At 46.1% G+C, this 18,700-nt stretch overlaps 1 protein-coding gene across 1 annotated transcript in view; it reads right to left on the bottom strand.

The window, feature by feature from the left end:
* The window catches only part of ADGRD1 (adhesion G protein-coupled receptor D1), a 205,860-nt gene that overhangs the window by 89,449 nt on the left and 97,711 nt on the right, over positions 1-18,700 (bottom strand). The window contains exon 15 of the mRNA XM_070950671.1: positions 1,212-1,285. Coding sequence (XP_070806772.1) covers positions 1,212-1,285 — 74 coding nt within the window. The remainder of the gene's footprint in view (positions 1-1,211; positions 1,286-18,700) is intronic.

Genomic DNA, 18,700 nt, shown 5'->3' with positions numbered 1-18,700 from the left:
TTACAATGCATTAAGCAATAGCCTTCATACTTTTTGTATATTTATACAAAGTCAGCTTATTGCCCCCACAAACTGGGTCCTCAATTTACTGTGAAAGGATGGAAGGCTGAGTCAACCTTGAGCCTGGTAAGATTTGAACTTGCAGTAATTGCAAGCAGCAGATGTTAATAACAGTGCTTTAGTCCACTGTACTACAGGCTCTTCCTAAAATTTGTTACTACTGGTTCTGTGGGTGTGGCTTGGTGGGCATGACTTGTGGGTGTGGCAGGGGAAGGATACTGTAAAATCTCCATTCCCACCCTATTCCAGGGGAAGGTTACTGCAAAATCCCCATTTCTTCCTGATCAGCTGGGACTTGGGAGGCAGAGAATAGATGGGGGCCAGTCAGAATTTTTACTAATGGTTCTCTGAACTATTCAAAATTTCCACTACCGGTTCTCCAGAACTGGTCAGAACCTGCTGAAACCCACCTCTGTTCCTGCTTGTTGCAGGGGCCATTTTGTGTGAAGTCCAGCTGCTTTTGCATTGTGTGTGAGTCAGTTGTGTAACGTTTGTGTTATTTTTGTGTAAAGTGTGATTGTTGGTTTTCCCGGTCACATGACTACCAAGCATCTGAAGGGGATCAGACCCAAACATATTAACATAAAACCACTTGGGCTGATTCTCAAAAGAGATGTGCTCTGATTGAAAGTCCAGAAGGTTAGGTAAAGGCAAAGGTTCCCCTCGCATATATGTGCTAGTCGTTCCCGACTTTAGAGGGTGGTGCTCATCTCCGTTTCAAAGCCAAAGAGCCAGCACTGTCCGAAGATGTCTCCGTGGTCATGTGGCCGGTTTGACTCAATGCCAAAGGCGCACGGAACGCTGTTGCCTTCCCACCAAAGGTGGTCCCTATTTTTCTACTTGTATTTTTTACGTGCTTTCAAACTGCTAGGTTGGCAGAAGTAACAGGAGCTCACCCCATTACGCGGCACTAGGGGTTCGAACTGCTGAACTGCCGATCTTTCGACCGACAAGCTCAGCGTCTCAGCCGCTGAGCCACCGCATCCCTCTTAATAATGGCCTAGTCCCCTGTTTTAGCTTTGCTGCCAAGAAGAATCATGATTTCATTATTCTGAGTTTTCTTCCTGTGAATCCAGCAGGCAGGGGTGAGCAGATGACACGGTTGGATGCACCTTGCAACAAATAAGTCTTATACCAGGATGACAACTCACCTGTAATCCAGAAAGGCACAATACAGTTTCACTTGATTACTTCGGTTCGTGGCTTGGCTGTACTGGAGGGGCGTCTAGAAAGGAAGAAAGATTTAATCAATGCCTCATTGGGAGGGGGGGAGAGAAATGCTCTTTTAGTGTTTTCATGGTTAAATCCCAAAAGAACTTCCCCCTTCCCCCCCCCCCCCATCTTTGCAAAAGGGGATGAGATAAAACTTCAGGTTAGGAGAAAATGAAGCTGGGAGAAAACGCACCAAGAGTTCGGCTGTTCTAAGCAGAGTTTGGGTCTTTTAAATCTGCACTGGAAGTCTTTGGCTGATATTTCTTTTGCTGAATTATTGTGGCAATTCTTCCTTCCTACTTTCCTTCCCTCCCTCTCTCCCTTCTTCCCTCTCACCCTCTCAATGTCCTCCCTTCCTTCCCTCCCTCCCTCCCTCCCTCTTCTTTTCATTTCTCCTTCTTTCTTTCTTTCCTTCCTTCCCTCCCTCCCTTCTTTCCCATTCCTCTCTCTCTTCCTTTTTCCCTCCTTCCTTCCCTCCCTTCCTCCTTCGTTCCCCCTTCCTTCATTTCTCCTTCCTTCCTTTGTTCCTTCCCTCCCTTCTTATTCCCATACCTTCCTCCCCCTCCCTCCCTCTTTCTGTTCCCTTCATTTCTCCTTCCTGCCTTCCCTTCCTCCTTCATTCCCCCTTCCTCCATTTCTCCTTCCTTCCTTTGTTCCTTCCCTCCCTTCTTATTCCCATTCCTCCCTCTCTTTTTCCTTCCCTCCCTCCCTCCTTCCATCCTTCTGTTTCCTCCTTCCTTCTTCACATTCCCATCCCCCCTCCCTCTTTCTGTTCCCTTCACCTTCCTTCCTTCCTTCCTTCCTTTTCTTCCTTCCTTCACCTTGAACATTACCAAATGACAACATCTGCTTATCCAGGTCCTTAGTGGTGGACAAAAATGCTAAATCCAGTCTGAACATCTGGCTGACGGTCTGTCCATCCCATAATAAATTCTTCTATAACCCTCCTACAACCTTCCTATGAGTTTAGATGGCAGACTCGACAGACCAACCCATCTCTGTGAAGACTCAAATCGAAGAAAATTATTAGAATTTTAGAATTAGAAGAATTCCTGGAATTAAGAAATCACGCAGTAATTCTAACCACCAGGGTGGGTGCCTGCATGTCTTTTAAGCCATTTGGGAGAGGCAACTCACAATAATTACAGGCTTGCATAACTTTTGCCTGCTACATCACTCTTCCAATTTTTTTTTTTAAAGAAAAGGCGTGGGAAGAAAGAAAAAAACAACAACAACAACACGCCAGGATCAGGTGGGGTGGCCTGTTCCTCATTCCGCATCTGAGTAAAAAATGTTTTTGCAAAGTTACCAGAGCAGCTGCATTTTTTTTTTAAACCCCTCGAAATCAAAGTTTTCGGCAGGGCAGTGCAAGAGCCCAATCTTTCCACGTGAAAATGACAAGCACTCCAGTCCAATTTTGCAGCAGGGAAAGCATCTCTCCAACCAACTTAACCCTTGTCGTGTTGCTGGAAGGCAGGGCAGGAAACGGAGCAGGTGGGGAAAGGGCAGACACGGGTACATCGGTAGGACAAATTGCTGCCTAAAATGTTGATGGGAGAAAGTCTACAGCTGTTTTGAAATTTAAGGACACATCCTACAGACTCCATTTCAATTCAACCAATATGGAGGGTTGAAATCTTCCAGTCTTCTGCTGAAGTGACATTTGGGTCAATGTCACTCTCTGTCTCTCTCTGTCTCCATCTCTGTCTCTCTCTGTCTCTCTGTCTCTCTCTGTCTCCGTCTCTGTCTCTCTCTGTCTCTCTGTCTCTCTCTGTCTCTCTCTGTCTCTCTCTCTGTCTCTCTCTCTCTCTCTCTGTCTCTGTATCTATCTGTCTGTCTGTCTGTTTCTATCTATCTATCTATCTATCTATCTATCTATCTATCTATCTATCTATCTATCTATCATCTCTGTCTCTCTCTGTCTCTGTTTCTCTGTCTGTCTATCTGTCTCTCTCTGTCTCTGTCTGTCTGTCTGTCTGTCTGTCTCTCTCTCTCTCTCTCTCTCTCTCTCACACACACACACACACACACACACACACACACACACACACCCTTCAATTATAATAGAGCTGGAAGGGACCTTCTATCTAGTCCAACCTCGTGTTTCTAAAAAACCACTGGCTTCTTTTTTTAATATGGTATATACAGGTAGTCCTCTGCTTATGGCCACAATTGGAACCAGAATTTCCATTTCTGAGCAAGGCTCTTGTTAACATGAGTGAGGTCCAATTTCATGACCTTTTTTTGCTACCATTTTTATGGTAAGAAGAATCAGAATTTGCAACCAACCAACCAACCAACCAACCAACCAATCAATCAGAATAGAGCTGGAAGGAAGCGTGAAGGTCTTTATTTATTTATTTATTAGACGCATTTTTATGCTGCCCAACTCCCGAGGGACTCTTCCAGTCCAGCCCTCTGCTCAAGCAGGAGATCCTATATTATTTCAGACAAGTGGCTGACCAGTCTCTTCTTAAAAACCTCCAGTGATGAAGCAGCTACAACTTCTGGAGGCCAGCTGTTCCACTGGTTAATTGTTCTCACTGTTAGAAGTTTCTCCTTAATTCCAGGTTGCTTCTTTCCTTAATTAGTTTCCATCCCTTGTTTCTTGTCTTGCCTTCTGATGCTTTGGAAAATAATTTGACCCCCTCTTCTTTGTGGCAGCCCCTCAAATACTGGAATTCTGCTATCATGTCCCCCCTAGTCCTTCTTTTCTCTAGACTGGCCATACCCAATTCCTGCAACCGTTCTTCATCGCAATTCATACTGTATCATAGTTTGGCCCAAGCATTTGCAAACTTGGCTCTTATGATTCCACGGTTTCACCCAAACTTGAAAACACTATGATTTCCTAGCAACCCTGGGGCCCCACCAACTTTTCCTGCATTGCATCATGAGAATCTAAGACTCAGTTTGTGAGCCAGCCAGCAGAAAGACTCAAAAGAGGTTTGTTTTAAGGTGGAAAGATCATGGCTATTTTTTTTTAAAAAAAATTGTCTTAAAAGACGCTGCCAAATTCTTTTTGAGTTCCTCTGGATCAGTGTTTTTCAAACTTGGCAGCATTGAGATGTATGGACTTCGATTCCCAAAATTCCCCAGTCAGGCTATATGGGGAATTCTGGGAGCTGAAGTCTACACATTTTAAGATTGCCAAGTTTGAGAAACATCAATTTAGGGTACACTCCACTCAATATAGTTTTATAAACACATCGTCTCCAGCAGCCTATGTTCAGATAAGCAGGGATTAACACCAGACAAACAATCAAGCAAGCAGAAAACAGTCCTAATTAAGGAATCACCAACAAGCAGTTACAGATAGAGATAAAGATCCTAGAGAAGAATGTGGGAAGCAAATTTAAAAAAGTATATCAATTAAAGTATTGAAGCGGGCAAGAGACGATGGATAGATGATTTCTTTTCTTTGTCATTCTGATTTGCTTTTCCTTCTCTCTCTCTCTCTTTTTCTCCCTTTTTTAAAAAGTAGGTGGGTGGCATGACTAGAAGTTAGGTTGGATAGAAAGAAAATGCTTTTCAGTAAAAGATGACATGATTAAAAGTTAGAATAAGTGATAGAAATAGGAGAAGGGGGACTGTCAGTGTAGACATATAATAAAATAAAAGTAACAATAAGAAAACATGGAATAATTGAATAATGATAGATTGCAACTTATTATAATTGTATATTATTATTAGAAATACATAAGTTGATTGAATGTAATAACTATGACTAATTTAATAACTATGACTTACTAGTTTTATTTGTATTAGAATGTATGACACTCAGGTGCCACGCTGTTAATGCACTGATGTGATATGTTTGTAAAAAAAGGAATCACCAAGGAGAAAATCCACATTGCTGGATCTAGAGAATTCTGGAAAACAACACATTTTAAAGTCACCAAGACTGAGAAATATTAGCCTAGGGACTCTGCACAAATAAAGGGATATCAGATATAGCATGTGATAGCAGCATTCCAATATTTGAGGGGCTGACACAAAGAAGAGGAGGTCAATTTATGTTCTAAAGCACCAGTGTCAGGCAAGAAACAATGGATGGAAACTAAATGAGGAGAGAAGCAACCTGGAACAAAGGAGAAACTTCCCTAACGGTGAGGACAATTAACCAGTGGGACAACCAGAAGTATTCCATCACTGGAGGCTTTTAAGAAGAGATGGGGAGCCATCTGTCTGAAATGGTATAGATCTCCTGCTTGTGCAGGGAATTGGACTACTGTGTTTCCCCAAAAATAAGACCGGGTCTTGTATTAGTTTTTGCTCCAAAGGACGCATTAGGTCTTATTTTCTGATTAGGTCTTACTTTCTGATTAGGTCTTATTTTTGGCCAAGTACAGTACTAAATGCATCCACCTGGCTGACAATCTTAACTGGGGCTTATTTTGGGGGTAGGGCAATGGTGAAATCTAAAATTTGTTACTACCAGTTCTGTGGGCGTGGCTTGGTGGGGGGGTAATGTGACTGGGTAGGCGTGGCCAATTTTTTTTTTTTACTTTTAAAACCATTTTTTCTACAACCTCTTTGGCGAAGAGGTTGTAAAAAAATGCTTTCAAAGGCTCTGACGATCCCAGCTGAGTTGCTTGATTGGTAGAGGCTTTTTTTTTTCTTTTAAAAGCCTCTGCCAATCAGGCAACTCAGCTTGGATCGTCAGAGGCTTTTAAAAGCATTTTTTCTACAATCTCTTCAGAGGTTGTAGAAAAAATGCTTTTAAAAGCCTCTGATGATCCCAGCTGAGCCACGCGATCATCAGAGGCTTTTTTTCTTTTACTTTTAAAAGCATTTTTTCGGCTTGTAGGTTGTAGAGGTTGTAGATTGTAGAGGTTGTAGAAAAAATGCTTTTAAAAATTAAAAGAAAAAGCCTCTGATGATTGCGCAGCTCAGCTGGGCATGGGGGGAGGCAGGGACCCAACTCCATCCCTACCAGATCGGGCGATCCGGTCCGAACCAGGAGCATTTCACCCCTGGGGTAGGGCTTATATTACAAGCATCCTGAAATCATGCTAGGACTTATTTTCTGGTTGGGTCTTATTTTCGGGGAAACAGGGTAAAAGATTTCCAAGGTCCCTTCTGATGATGATGATGATGATAGCAGAAGTGACTTAGCACACTTTAAGATCATATAAGTTCCAGGTCTAAAACAATCTAAATTCTGTTCCAATTAGCAAGTTATAAAATCTTCATAATGGTCCTAGACTAGTTAGAAAAAAAGGCAGTTCTACTAAGGAGGCATTGCCGTCAAAATTAATGGGTTCCTTATGAATAGACTCGCATTAAATCGCGCCCCACAGATATGGAACTGGGACAAGAAAAGGTTTCTCTTTACAGATTTCTTGCATTAAAAGATTAGAGAAGTGTGGTGAAACAATCTGTCAGGGGTCACAGAGCGATATGCAGAGCTCCAAATTAAAAACACGCCGAGCTTTGATGGGGAACCTTTTTTCTCCCCCAGCTTTTTCTAATCTCGATCCTTCTGGGCAATGCCTACAGAGTGCAACGTCTTGCATATTTCTGGGATGAAGTATTGCCCTTAATAGTCTCTTGACCTTTCAACACTCCAGCTCCTCTTCTCTGTTTGCTCAGCCAGCCCCTGGGGAATGGGTGGGAGAGGCAATCCGGAGAAGACTTGGTGAGATGAACATGGTGATGGAGGCCAGGAAGCCTTCCAGATGTTGCTTATGGTCTCTGTACATACTATACTGGGAGGCCTCCGTGCCAAGAAACATACAGCCACGTAGAGGCAGAAAAGACTGCAGAATGATCATGGAAGAAGGGGACAGCACTCTGACTCTAACACCAACCCAGAGAGAAGGTATATAAGGCATTATAACCATGCTGTCAGTTGCCACCAGCAGTGGGTTTCACATATTCTTGCCACCGGTTCGCCACACAAACTTCCACGCTGCACCTTCCACGCACGCACCCAGCCTTCCGTGCATGCGCTTTGCTCACGCGTGTGCCTTCCGTGCATGCGCCCGGCCTCAAAAACGTTCCTAAATATGACGGCATCACATCAGGGCGGGGGCAGGTGGGCCCATCCGCAGTCAATCCTACCGGTTCACCTGAACCGGTCCAAACCGGCTGAATGCCACCTCTGCTTCCCACCTTATGCTTGCTTGTGCTATACCAGGGGTCAGCAACCTGCGGCTCTAGAGCCGCATGTGGCTCTTTCACCCCTCTGCTGCAGCTCCCTGTCACTCAAAATATGCATCACAACCGCCAATATGCGACACCCATCAGCACACAATTTATTGAGCTTTTCAACCCCTGGTATGCCAATCATGGATAAATCCAAGAAAAGAAAAATTTCAGAAGAAAACAGAATGTTTAATTCAACTACATATGCTAGTTTTGTGGCTGCTCAAGAAATAGTTAGGCACAGGAAGGGTTTTGTGGCTCCCGGTGCTTTCTTTTCTGTGGGAAACGGGTCCAAATGGCTCTTTGAGTGTTTTAAGGTTGAAGACCCCTGTGCTATACGGTAACAGACTGCCATGAACTGTGGGGAGGGGGAATCAAAGGGAGAATGCTTGGGAAAACAAAAGTAAGTGCTGTATCTCCTTGAGACTCTACCTCAAAGTCACCCAGCTGGAAGAAGGAAGGAGCTGCTTGCCAATCTGCGCTTGGACTGACCATTATGAAAACGTCTTGCCTGGACCTGATTGGTTACACTGGGATGAGCAATGAGAGATGGTTAACGGAAAAGTAGAACTTAGAGATATTTGGCGCGCGATTCTCAGTTCTGGCTTTGCAATACTGCAATACACGTGATCTCTAATGAGCTATACTTTTCTCAGCAAATGGAGCCAAGGATCATTTCTACTTACAGGCTGACGTAGTGGCAGGTCTGACACATGGAATACACTGATTGCTTCTCTATAAATGTTTCTACAAACCTGGGCAGCCGGAGAGGATAACTAAAATGGTACCAGAGGTGTAAGCAATGCGATAAAGCTGAATGACAGGCAAGGTAGAATTTTGTGGCTGAAGGTTGGAGTCAACCTTCCTGAATGCTAAGAATAGTTGAGTGGTGGATTCAGCGACCTAGGAAAATGTTGGGCTTCTCTTCAATAAGAGTTGTCCAAAGATTGGCTGATTGGTCAACTGTTGGCCCTGTGTCCATATGGATGATACCTATGTTAACAGAAGTGTGGGTTGCCTTCAGAAGATCTTTCTGATTCTGTGAATCCAGAAAGTGGCCTGTTGGAATGCTTTATTTCAGAATCAGAATTATAAGGAAAGACCTTACAATTAAAACCAGCAATAAAAAAACATAGGTGAACAAGAAGTAAGGTTCTAATACCACTCTATAAAACCTTAGTAAGACCACACCTAAAGTACTGCATTCAGTTTTGGTCACCATACTATAAAACAGATGTTGAGACTCTAGAAAAAGTGCAGAGAAGAGCAACCAGGATGTTGAGGGGATTGGAGACTAAAACATACGAAGAATGGTTGGGAGAAATGGACTTGGCTAGTCTAGTGATTCAACCTGGAGCCTTCGGACGTGGGAGCTTCATCACTGGAGGCTTTCAAGAAGAGACTGGACTACCATCTGTCAGAAATGGTGTAGGGTCTCCTGCTTGGGTGGGGTGGGGAGTTGGACTAGATGACCCAGAAGGTCCCTTCCAACTCTGTTAATCTGAATCTATCTAAAATGATTAATGGCCTGGAGACTAAAACATATGAAGAATGATTGCAGGAACCAGGCATGGTTAGACTAGTGAAGAGAAGGACCAGGGGAGGCAGGATAGCAGTCTTCCAGTATTGGAGGGGCTGCCACAGAGAGGAGGGGGTCAAGCTCTTTTCCGAAGCACCTGAAGGCCAGACAAGGAATAATGGATGGAAACTGAACAAGGAGAGATTCAATCTGGAAATAAAGAGGAATTTCCTGACAGTGAGAACAATCAACCGATAGAACAGAAGTTGCCTTCGGAAGTTGTGGGAGCTTCATCACTGGAAGCTTTCAAGAAGAGATTGGACTGCCATCTGTCAGAAATGGTGTAGGGTTTCCTGCTTGGGGGGGGGTTGGACTAGATGACCTACAAGGTCCCTTCCAACTCTATTAATCTGTATCTGCAACTCCAAAGCACCATGAAGGACAGCACGAACTGGGATTATCCAATCACTATGGTGTAAACAGGTAAAACCGCCAACCTGTCCTGAACCCATAAAATACAGAGGCCAGCTCTGACCTCCTGATCTCCTGGAAGAGTTTAAGGTAGAAGCAAGGCCAACCAGCCTAATAAAATTGTGTGACCTGATAGTAGTTTTGTAAATGGGTGGAGAAGAGGTAGATCCATTTCTCTGCTCTTGCCAGCTTCATAAATCAGAAAGGAAGTCAGCTAAGCCAAAGGGTGCATGGCCATTTCCGAGGCCAACACAACTTGAAGTCATTTAAACCCCATCTGTCAATGTAGTTCCTGAAAGCTTTTATGCTCCTTATTGATCTCGACCGCCCTGACCTCTCAAGCAAGTGAGAAAATAGAAAGTGGAGCTAAAATTTAGAGAGAAAGTTATTTTCGCTGGCCTCTCATGGGTGGGTGGGGGGGTGCATCTCAACAACCACCGGGAGAAAGCAGAGGCATCCATTATAAGCAACGGGGATGGTCCCATGCGTCATTGTTTCATGCAGTTTTGTGTGATGACATGATGCATGACATCACTTTCTTCACCCCATGGGAAATGATCATCTGTTGTGGTCCACCAGCAGCCTGTGGAGCTGGCAGCGGACTCGGACAGTGAGGAGGCTGGGGAGGAACATGGGCCAGTCCTGGAAGCTGGGGAAGGCACGGATGAGGGTTCTGCATCAGAGGCAGAGATGAGGCCAGGGCCATTTGGGAGCAATGCGCGGACTCCGGAGCCCCCAGAGTCGAACAGCAGAGAGGCAGAGGAACAGGAGGAGCCTGTTCCTAGTGCACGCATGCGCAGAGCTGCCAGAAGGCAAGAGCAGCTAAAGCAAAAGGGATGACTCGGGAGTAAGGCCAGGAGATGATTGGCCCCTCCCGTAAGGTTTAAAAGAGAAACAAAGGCACTTGGGCCTTTTGCAGGAAAGCAACGTTGCTAACTCTGTTTCCAGTCGGCATCTCTTGTTTCTTTCTGAACTCCATGGGGCTTTGCCAAGTGAGGCCTTTGGCAGGGTGTCAAAGAAGATAAAGGTTGGTGATTATCCCAAAGGACTTCTTCTGAAAGAGTTGTTTTGCAACTAACTGGGACTCAGCTGGGAATGAACGTAATTCTCAGCTGTTACAATAAAATAGGTGTCAGGTTTCGGTGTCGTCTCAAATAAATTGCATTTCCAAACAAATAGTCTTTGATGAAATCTTTCATTTATTAAGCACGACAATCTGTTCCCAACTACGTCATAGCCAACACTGACTTCCTGACCCCAAACCTTCCCTTTCCGTTCCCCAATTCTCTGTGTCTCATTGGCCATCTTCCAAATCACTCTCCCCATATCTACTACTTCAGCTCCCAGGAATGTCCCCCCTCCCATCCCATCTCCTAGGGAATATTATCTTCAGGGAAAATAAGAAGGTGAAAAGTCAAGCGTCCTCTTGCCAGCTGCCCCCTCTTCTCCTCCTTCTGTCAGCACTGGAACCAATGTAGTTTGGAGTGCTGACAATAGGTTTATTTGGGAATAGATTTATTTGAGTCTTGTAATGACTCAGTAAGCCTAGGTCACAACATCATCATCTTCTTTTAATGACCCCATAATCCCTTGTGGGGTGGAGTCTGGGCAACTGAATGAAGCTAGTAGAGTGTTTAAATGGCCGGATGCCCTTCCTGTCTCCAATGCGAAGTTTTGTTCCTCATCATGCCCAGAGAGAGAAATATCTGCCTCTGTCTAGGATCGAACTCACAGCCTCCTCATTCTGAGGCAAGAGCTCCACCTCTAGGCCACTGCACCACTCCATAGGAGATGCTCATGACATGAAGAACTTAGATTCATCCCTATATTTAAGCGATACACAATTATCCACATAATATGTTCAATCCAGTTCCTGAATGGAGAGAATTTACAACACGTCCTAATTACTGTCAGTGTGAAGAACCAGGAGCATCCATTGAGTTCAAAGCACAGAAAGGATTATTATTGCTACCTTTACACATCTACGAATGGTCAAAGCTAAATTGGCACAAGATAAGGGCCAATGGAATTCACAGAGAGTGGGACTTGGGTCTCTTGTGGCAATACAATGATTCCAAACTGGTGCCACATTTAACTCTGCCTTCTAGCTTGCTCTTCTCCTACATCTGCTTTGCCATGATAATTTAACACAGTTCCTGAATGAATTCTTTTTTCTTTTCATTACCCAGAATCCCAAATTAATCCAATATTCTAGGGCCGTGATGGAGAACCTATGGCACGCAGCTCAGCTTCACTGCATATGCACCAGAGGTGGGTTTCAGCAGGTTCTGACCAGTTCTGGAGAACTGGCGGTGGAAATTTTGAGTAGTTCAGAGAACCAGCAAATACCACCTCTGGCTGGCTCTGCCCCCATCTAGTCTCTGCCTCCCGAGTCCCAGCTGATCGGAAGGAAATGGGGATTTTGCAGTAACCTTCCCCTGGATTGGGGAGGGAATGGAGATTTTACATTATCCTTCCTCTGCCATGCCCACCAAGCCACGCCCACCAAGCCATGCCATGCCCACCAAGCCACACCCACCAAGCCATGCCACGCCCACCAAGCCACACCCACAGAAGTGGTAGTAAAAAATTTTGAAACCCACCACTGGTATGCACGTGCGCGCCTCCTGTTGGCCAGTTGATTTTTGGGATGCGCAGGGGTGGGAGATGCATGCGGGAGATGTGTACAGATGCACAGGGTTCATGTGCATGCACAGGGGGGAAGTGCAGGGGTTGCGGCACACGCATTCGGAAAGTGCGGAAACGAGCCTGTTTCTGACCCCCGAGGGCCTCCAGAGCCCAGGGGAGGCTGTTTTCACCCTCCCAGAGGCTCAGGGAAAGCCTCTGGAACCTGGGGAGGGCAAAAAACAGGCCTCCTGGAAGTTCTGGAAGTCTGGAATTGGGCCTGTTTCTGGCCACCAGAGGGCCTCCGGAGCCCGGGGGAGGCCGTTTTCGCCCTTGCAGATGCTCGGAGAAACCCTTTGGAGCCTAGGGTGGGCAAAACATGGGCCTCCCGGAAGTTCTGGAAGGCTGGAAACGGGCCATTTCCAGTCTCCAGAGGACCTCCGGAGCCCAGGGAAGGCTTGAGGAAAGCCTCCAGAGCCTGGGGAGGGCAAACCCCCCCCCCTCCCACCATGGTGCAGGTTGCTAAAATTTTTGAATCCCACCCCTCACACGCATGCATGGGGGTGCAGGGGTCATGAGGGGGTCGTGCACACATGCACGGGGGGCACATTGCATTATGGGTGTCAGCATACACGCATGCTATTGCACACACGCGCACACATTTTTGGTGCATGAAGAGAAAAAGGTTAGCCATCACCGCTCTAGGGTTCTGAATCCATGAAGACACAGACACATAAAAAGCACCATGCATGGTCAGCAGGATGTTCCCACAAGATCTGGGTCCCTTTGAAACAGCTTCTCCCCTCCCCAAGATTTAGTTAGCACCCAACCCTTTTCTGTCTTTTGAAAAACATTAAAAAAAACCTGGCTCTTTGCCCAGACACAAGTCAGAAAAGGGACAATGCATTGTTCCCGGCATTTCATTGTCGTGTTTTTATTATTTGTTGCTTAGGTTCTTATTATATGACTTTTGTTGTTGTTTATTGAGGGTACACCTCACCCTGGGTTCATGTGCCGAGCAGGCAGCTCGACAAATCGGAGGAATAAATAAACTAAATTCAATTAGGCGTCACCCAGGGCGGACGCACGGCTCAGTAGAGCAACGAGTTTGGCGTTGTGCCAACGTTGGCTGGCAGGGGCCTCAGTTGATGAAAAGTCATTAGAATGGCCTATGATTCTCTTTGTGTCACCCTGTACACATACACACACCCATGTTGTCGTGGTAAACGTGCATCACGCAGTTATAGCTTTCAAATCTGGACTGACAGATTAATACAGATTAACAGAGTTGGGAGGGACCTTGGAGGTCATCTAGTCCAACCCCCTGCCCAAACAGGAGACCCTCCACCATTTCTGACAGATGACAGTCCAGTCTCTTCTTGAAAGCTTCCAGTGATGAAGCTCCCACAACTTCTGAAGGCAACTTCTGTTCCATCAATTGAATGTTCTCACTGTCAGAAAATTTCTCCTTAATTCCAGGTTGAATCTCTCCTTGTTCAGTTTCCATCCATTATTCCTTATCTGGCCTTCGGGTGCTTTGGAAAATATTTTGATCCCCCTCTTCTCTATGACAGCCCCTCAAATATTGGAAGGCTGCTATCTTGTCTCTCCTGGTCCTTCTCTTCACTAGATTAGTCATGCCCAGTTCCTGCAACTGTTCTTCATATGTTTTCGTCTCCAGGTCTTTGATCATCTTAGATAGATTCAGATTAACAGAGTTGGAAGGGACCTTGTAATTCATCTAGTCCAACCTTCCACCCAAGCAGGAGACTCTACACCATTTCTGACAGAGGGCAGTTCAATCTCTTCTTGAAAGCCTCCAGTGATGAAGCTCCCACAACTTCCGAAGGCAACTTCTGTTCCATGGGTTGATTGTTCTCACTGCCAGAAAATTTCTCATTTCTAGGTTGAATCTCTCCTTGACCAGTTTCCATCCATTATTCCTTGTCTGGCCTTCAGTTGCTTTGGAAAATAGCTTGATCCCCTTCCTCCTCTCTGTGGCAGCCCTTCAAATATTGGAAGACTGTTATCCTCTCTCCCCTGGTCCTTCTCTTCACTAGACTAGCCAAGCCCAGTTCCTGCAACCGTTCATTGTATGTTTTAGCTTCCAGTCCCCTCATCATCCTGGTTGCTCTTCTCTGCACTCTTTCCAGAGTCTCAACATCTTTTTTATAGTGTGGTGACCAAAACTGGATGCAGAAACAATCCACTCTTCCTTTCTTTCTCTTTTTTAGTCTCTTTACCTCTCACTCTCCGTAATCCCAGCTTCTTCAAGCTATTTTAAATACAGGGTATGGTGGACCCACAGCTGGGCACACCAAGATTTAAATGCAGCTTCCATAACCTTCTGGTTTCCACCACCGCTAGCTGCTAACACATGGCACGCTCATTTTTTTTGAAGTGGTTTCTTCAGATGGAAGTTAGGACAACTTTGTGATCTGGGGCCAAGTTTAAAATATCCAAAAAGGGATGGTTGGTGAGAGGAACTTCAACAATCAAAGCTGCTGTTACCTCAGAAAAGCAGTAAATTTCTCCCTCTCTTCTCCACGTTTTAACTGTGAATGAGTTAGTCTGGATTTCAGTAACAACCCCTTTGGCTATAAGCTGTTTTCCACAAACCACCCACCCTTCCTCGTTCTCCTCATTCTTGTCGAAAATGTCCAATATCTTTTAGAACATAGAATAGCAGCAGAGGTGGGTTTCAGCAGGTTCTGACCAGTTCTGGAGAACCGGTAGCGGAAATTTTGAGTAGTTTGGAGAACCGGTAAATACCACCTCTGACTAGCCCCGCCCGCCCCCATCTATCAGTCCCAGCTGATCGGGAGGAAATGAGGATTTTGCAGTATCCTTCCCCGGATAGGGGAGGGAATGGAGATTTTGCAGTAACCTTCCCCTGGAGTAGGGAGGGAATGGAGATTTTACAGTATCCTTCCCCTGCCACGCCCACCAAGCCATGCCACACCCACCAAGACACGCCCACAGAACGTGGATAGCAAAAAATTTTGAATCCCACCACTGAATAACAGAGTTGGAAGGGACCTTGGAGGCCTTCTAGTCCAACCCCCTGCTTAGGCAGGAAACCCTACACCACTTCAGACAAATGGTTATCCAATGTCTTCTTAAAAACTTCCAGTGTTGAAGCATTCACAACCTCTGGAGGCAATTCGTTCCACTGATGAATTGTTCTAACTGTCAGGAAATTTCTCCTTAGTTCTAAGTTGCTTCTCTCCTTGATGAGTTTCCACCAGTTGCTTCTTGTCCTGCCCTCAGGTGCTTTGGAGAATAGTTTGACTGCCTCTTCTTTGTGGCAACCCCTGAGATATTGGAACACTGCTATCATGTCTCCCCTAGTCCTTCTTTTCATTAAACTAGACATACCCAGTTCCTGCAACCGTTCTTTGTATGTTTTAGCCTCCAGTCCCCTAATCCTCTTTGTTGCTCTTCTCTGCACTCTTTCTAGAGTCTCCACATCTTGTTTACATCGCAGCAACCAAAACTGGATGCAGGATTCCAAGTCTGGCCAGTTTGGTAGAAAGATCTGATGAGATTTGGGCTGGGAGTATCCTGTGTCCAGGGATAGGACAAACGAACACCAGAAGGCACCAGAAGGCAGGATAAGAAACAATGGATGGAAACTAATCAAGGAGAGAAGAAACCTGGAATTAAGGAGAAACTTCCTAACAGTGAGGATAATTAACCAGTGGAACAGCTTGCATCTAGAAATCATGGGTGCTCCATCACTGGAGACTTTTACAAAGAGACTGGACTCCCACTTGCCTGAAATGATATAGGGTCTCCAGCTTGAGCAGGGGGTTGGACTAGAAGACCTCCAAGGTCCCTTCCAGCTCTATTCTGAATTTGAATTTAAGAAGGGGAACTGACTGACTGAGCAGCTGCCTAGGTTAAATCCGGGATTATCAAGAAATCTCAAGCTTTTTTTCTAATTCAGGAGAACCTGAACTTTGCATCTACAATTTATCCCAGAGAAGACCGGTAACAAATGAAATTCAGGTTTGCAACTCGCCCTGGAGCCCGTAAAGGTCAGCAGACTTTGGAACAATTGCAATGCGCATCATGGAAAAAGAGCAAGAAGAAGAAGAAGAAGTCGTAAATCCTCCATCTGTGAAAGTGTCAGATATCTCTTTGTCGGAGGAAAATATTGACAAATCTAGTGCAAGTTCAGAGAAAAGCTGAGGAAAGGAAGATGATGGAGGGCTTGGCAGAGGCATCAAGTTCAATAAACTTGGCCCGGAGACAAGAGGACCCAGCGGGGAACGGAGGAAAGGAGAGACATATTTCAAAGGAGGGTCACAAAAGGGAAAAATGCAGAAGGCATGGTGAAGAAACAGCTCAGAGGGACACCAGAAGAATGAAGAGAAACGGTCTGGAGAAGCAAATCTCCTCTCTGGTTTGGGTAGTTTGGGAGGGAAGGTAAAGGAGGGGGTGTTACTTGACATTTGAAATTCCCACCCACACAAGAAAATCTCTTATAGAGGGAAGGATCCCACGTTTTCAAGTTGAAGATCACACTTGATCATTGGAGGCCACACGCCAAAAATATAACACCTAGGGCAGGGATGGCTAACCTTTCTGCCGTCGCGTGCCAAAAGCGTGGGGAGCGTGGGGGGGTCATGTGCATGTGTGCCCATACCCATAATTCATGAGCGACACCCCCCCCCCCGCGCTCCCGCTTTTGGCACGTGATGGCACGGTAGGCCCTGTAGGCTCGTTTTTTGCCCTCCCCAGGCTCCAAGAAAGCCTCCTGAGGCCAGAAATAGCCCATTTGCTGACTTCTGGTAGGACCAGAAGTCCCCGGACTCCAGTGGCTTTCTGGGGAGGGCGAAAATGGGCCTCCCTCCCCCCAAGGCCCTCGGGAGACCAGAAATGGCCCGTTTGCTGACTTCCAGTGGGCCCAGAAGGCCTGAAAATCAGATTCGCGCACCGGAGCTGAGCTAGGGCAACGCTCGTGTGCCCACTGATAGGGCTCCGTGTGCCACCTGTGGCACGTGGGCCATAAATTTGCCATCACGGACCTAGGGCCAGAGGTGGGTTTCAGCAGGTTCTTATCAGTTCTGGAGAACCAGTAGTGGAAATTTTGAGTAGTTCGGAGAACCAGTAGTAAAAATTTCTGTCTGGCCCTGCCCAGTCTATTCTCTGCCTCCCAAATCCCAGCTGATTGGGAGGAAATGGGGATTTTGCAGTATCCTTCCCCTGGAGTGGGGTGGGAATTGTTTTGTTTGTTTTTGTTTGTTTTTATTAAATTTATATACCGCCCTACTCCCGAAGGACTCAGGGCGGTGAACAGGCACAAAATAAAATACATGGATACAAAAGTTAGAAACATAATTAAAACCAGATTAAATAATTTAGCCCGAGACAATTAAAAATCCCAATAATTTAAAACAGATTAAAATTTCGATTTAAAAGTATTTTAAAACAGGGAAGAAAATTAGGCCAGGCCAGCTTGCTGGAATAGGAGGGTCTTAAGAGCACGGCGGAAAGTGCGTAGATCCGGGATCCTCCGTATCTCTGGGGGGAGCTCGTTCCAGATAGTGGGTGCCCCCACAGAGAAGACCCTCCCCCTAGGGGCCGCCAGTCGACACTGTTTGGCTGACGGCACCCGGAGGAGCCCCTCTCTATGAGAGCTTACCGGCCGGTGGGAGGCTGCTTGTGGTAGTAGGCGGTCCCGTAAATAACCAGGTCCTAAGCCATGGAGTGCTCTAAAGGTGGTGACCAAAACCTTGAAGCGCACCCGGAAGACCACCGGGAGCCAGTGCAGCTCGCGCAGGAGAGGTTTTACCTGGAATGGAGATTTTACACACCCATCCAAGCCTCGCCCACCAAGCCACGCCCACAGAACTGGTAGTAAAAAAATTTGAAACCCATCACTGCCTAGGACCGTGATGGTGAACCTATGGCGTGCGTGCCAGAGGTGGCACGCAGCGCCTTCTCTGACAGCACACGAGCCGTCGCCACAGTTCAGCTCCGCTGCGCATGCGTGCTCACCTCTCGATGGCCAGCTGATCTTTAGGTCTCTGCAACGCATGCGCGGGGGTGTCAAAGGCATAGGGGCTGCGCGCGCATTGCATTTTGGGGGTTCGGGCATGTGCGCTGTGGGCACTCGGTCCGGAAAAGGTTAGCCATCACTGACCTAGGATGATGACAAAACGTATGGCTGGTTTGATTTCTTGCTATAGTTAATTGAAATCAAATATTTTTCTCTAGCCATGCATTGACTTACTTTCCCTGTTCCCTACCTCTGATGATGGTTATCTAGTTGGGTCATTAAATTTTCCAAGAAAACCACCAAGTTCAAGAGAGCACCAAGGACTTCACTCCTCCTCCTCTCAAACCACACCCCCTTTTAGCACTGATGATGTTACCTACTTAGGTAATGAAATGTCTGCAAGAAAACCACCAAGCTCAGAGATCACTAAGGACCCCACAGTCCTCCCTCTCCTCCTCTTTCTCCTCCTCCTCCTCCTCCCTTCTAGCACTGATGATGTTACCTAGTTGGGTAACGAAATATCTGCAAGAAAACCACCAAGCTCAGAAAGTATCAAGGACTCCACAATCCTCCTCCTCTACTTCTTTTTCCCCCTCCTCCTCCTCCTCCCAATCCTCACTCCTTTCTAGCACTGATGATGTTACCTAGTTGGGTCA

The sequence above is a fragment of the Pituophis catenifer genome, unplaced genomic scaffold (assembly GCF_029215685.1).
Source record: "Pituophis catenifer annectens isolate HBS135680 unplaced genomic scaffold, rPitCat1.0.hap2 SCAF_10, whole genome shotgun sequence".
Lineage (NCBI taxonomy): Eukaryota > Metazoa > Chordata > Lepidosauria > Squamata > Colubridae > Pituophis > Pituophis catenifer.
This window is presented reverse-complemented; position numbering and strand designations above follow the sequence as displayed.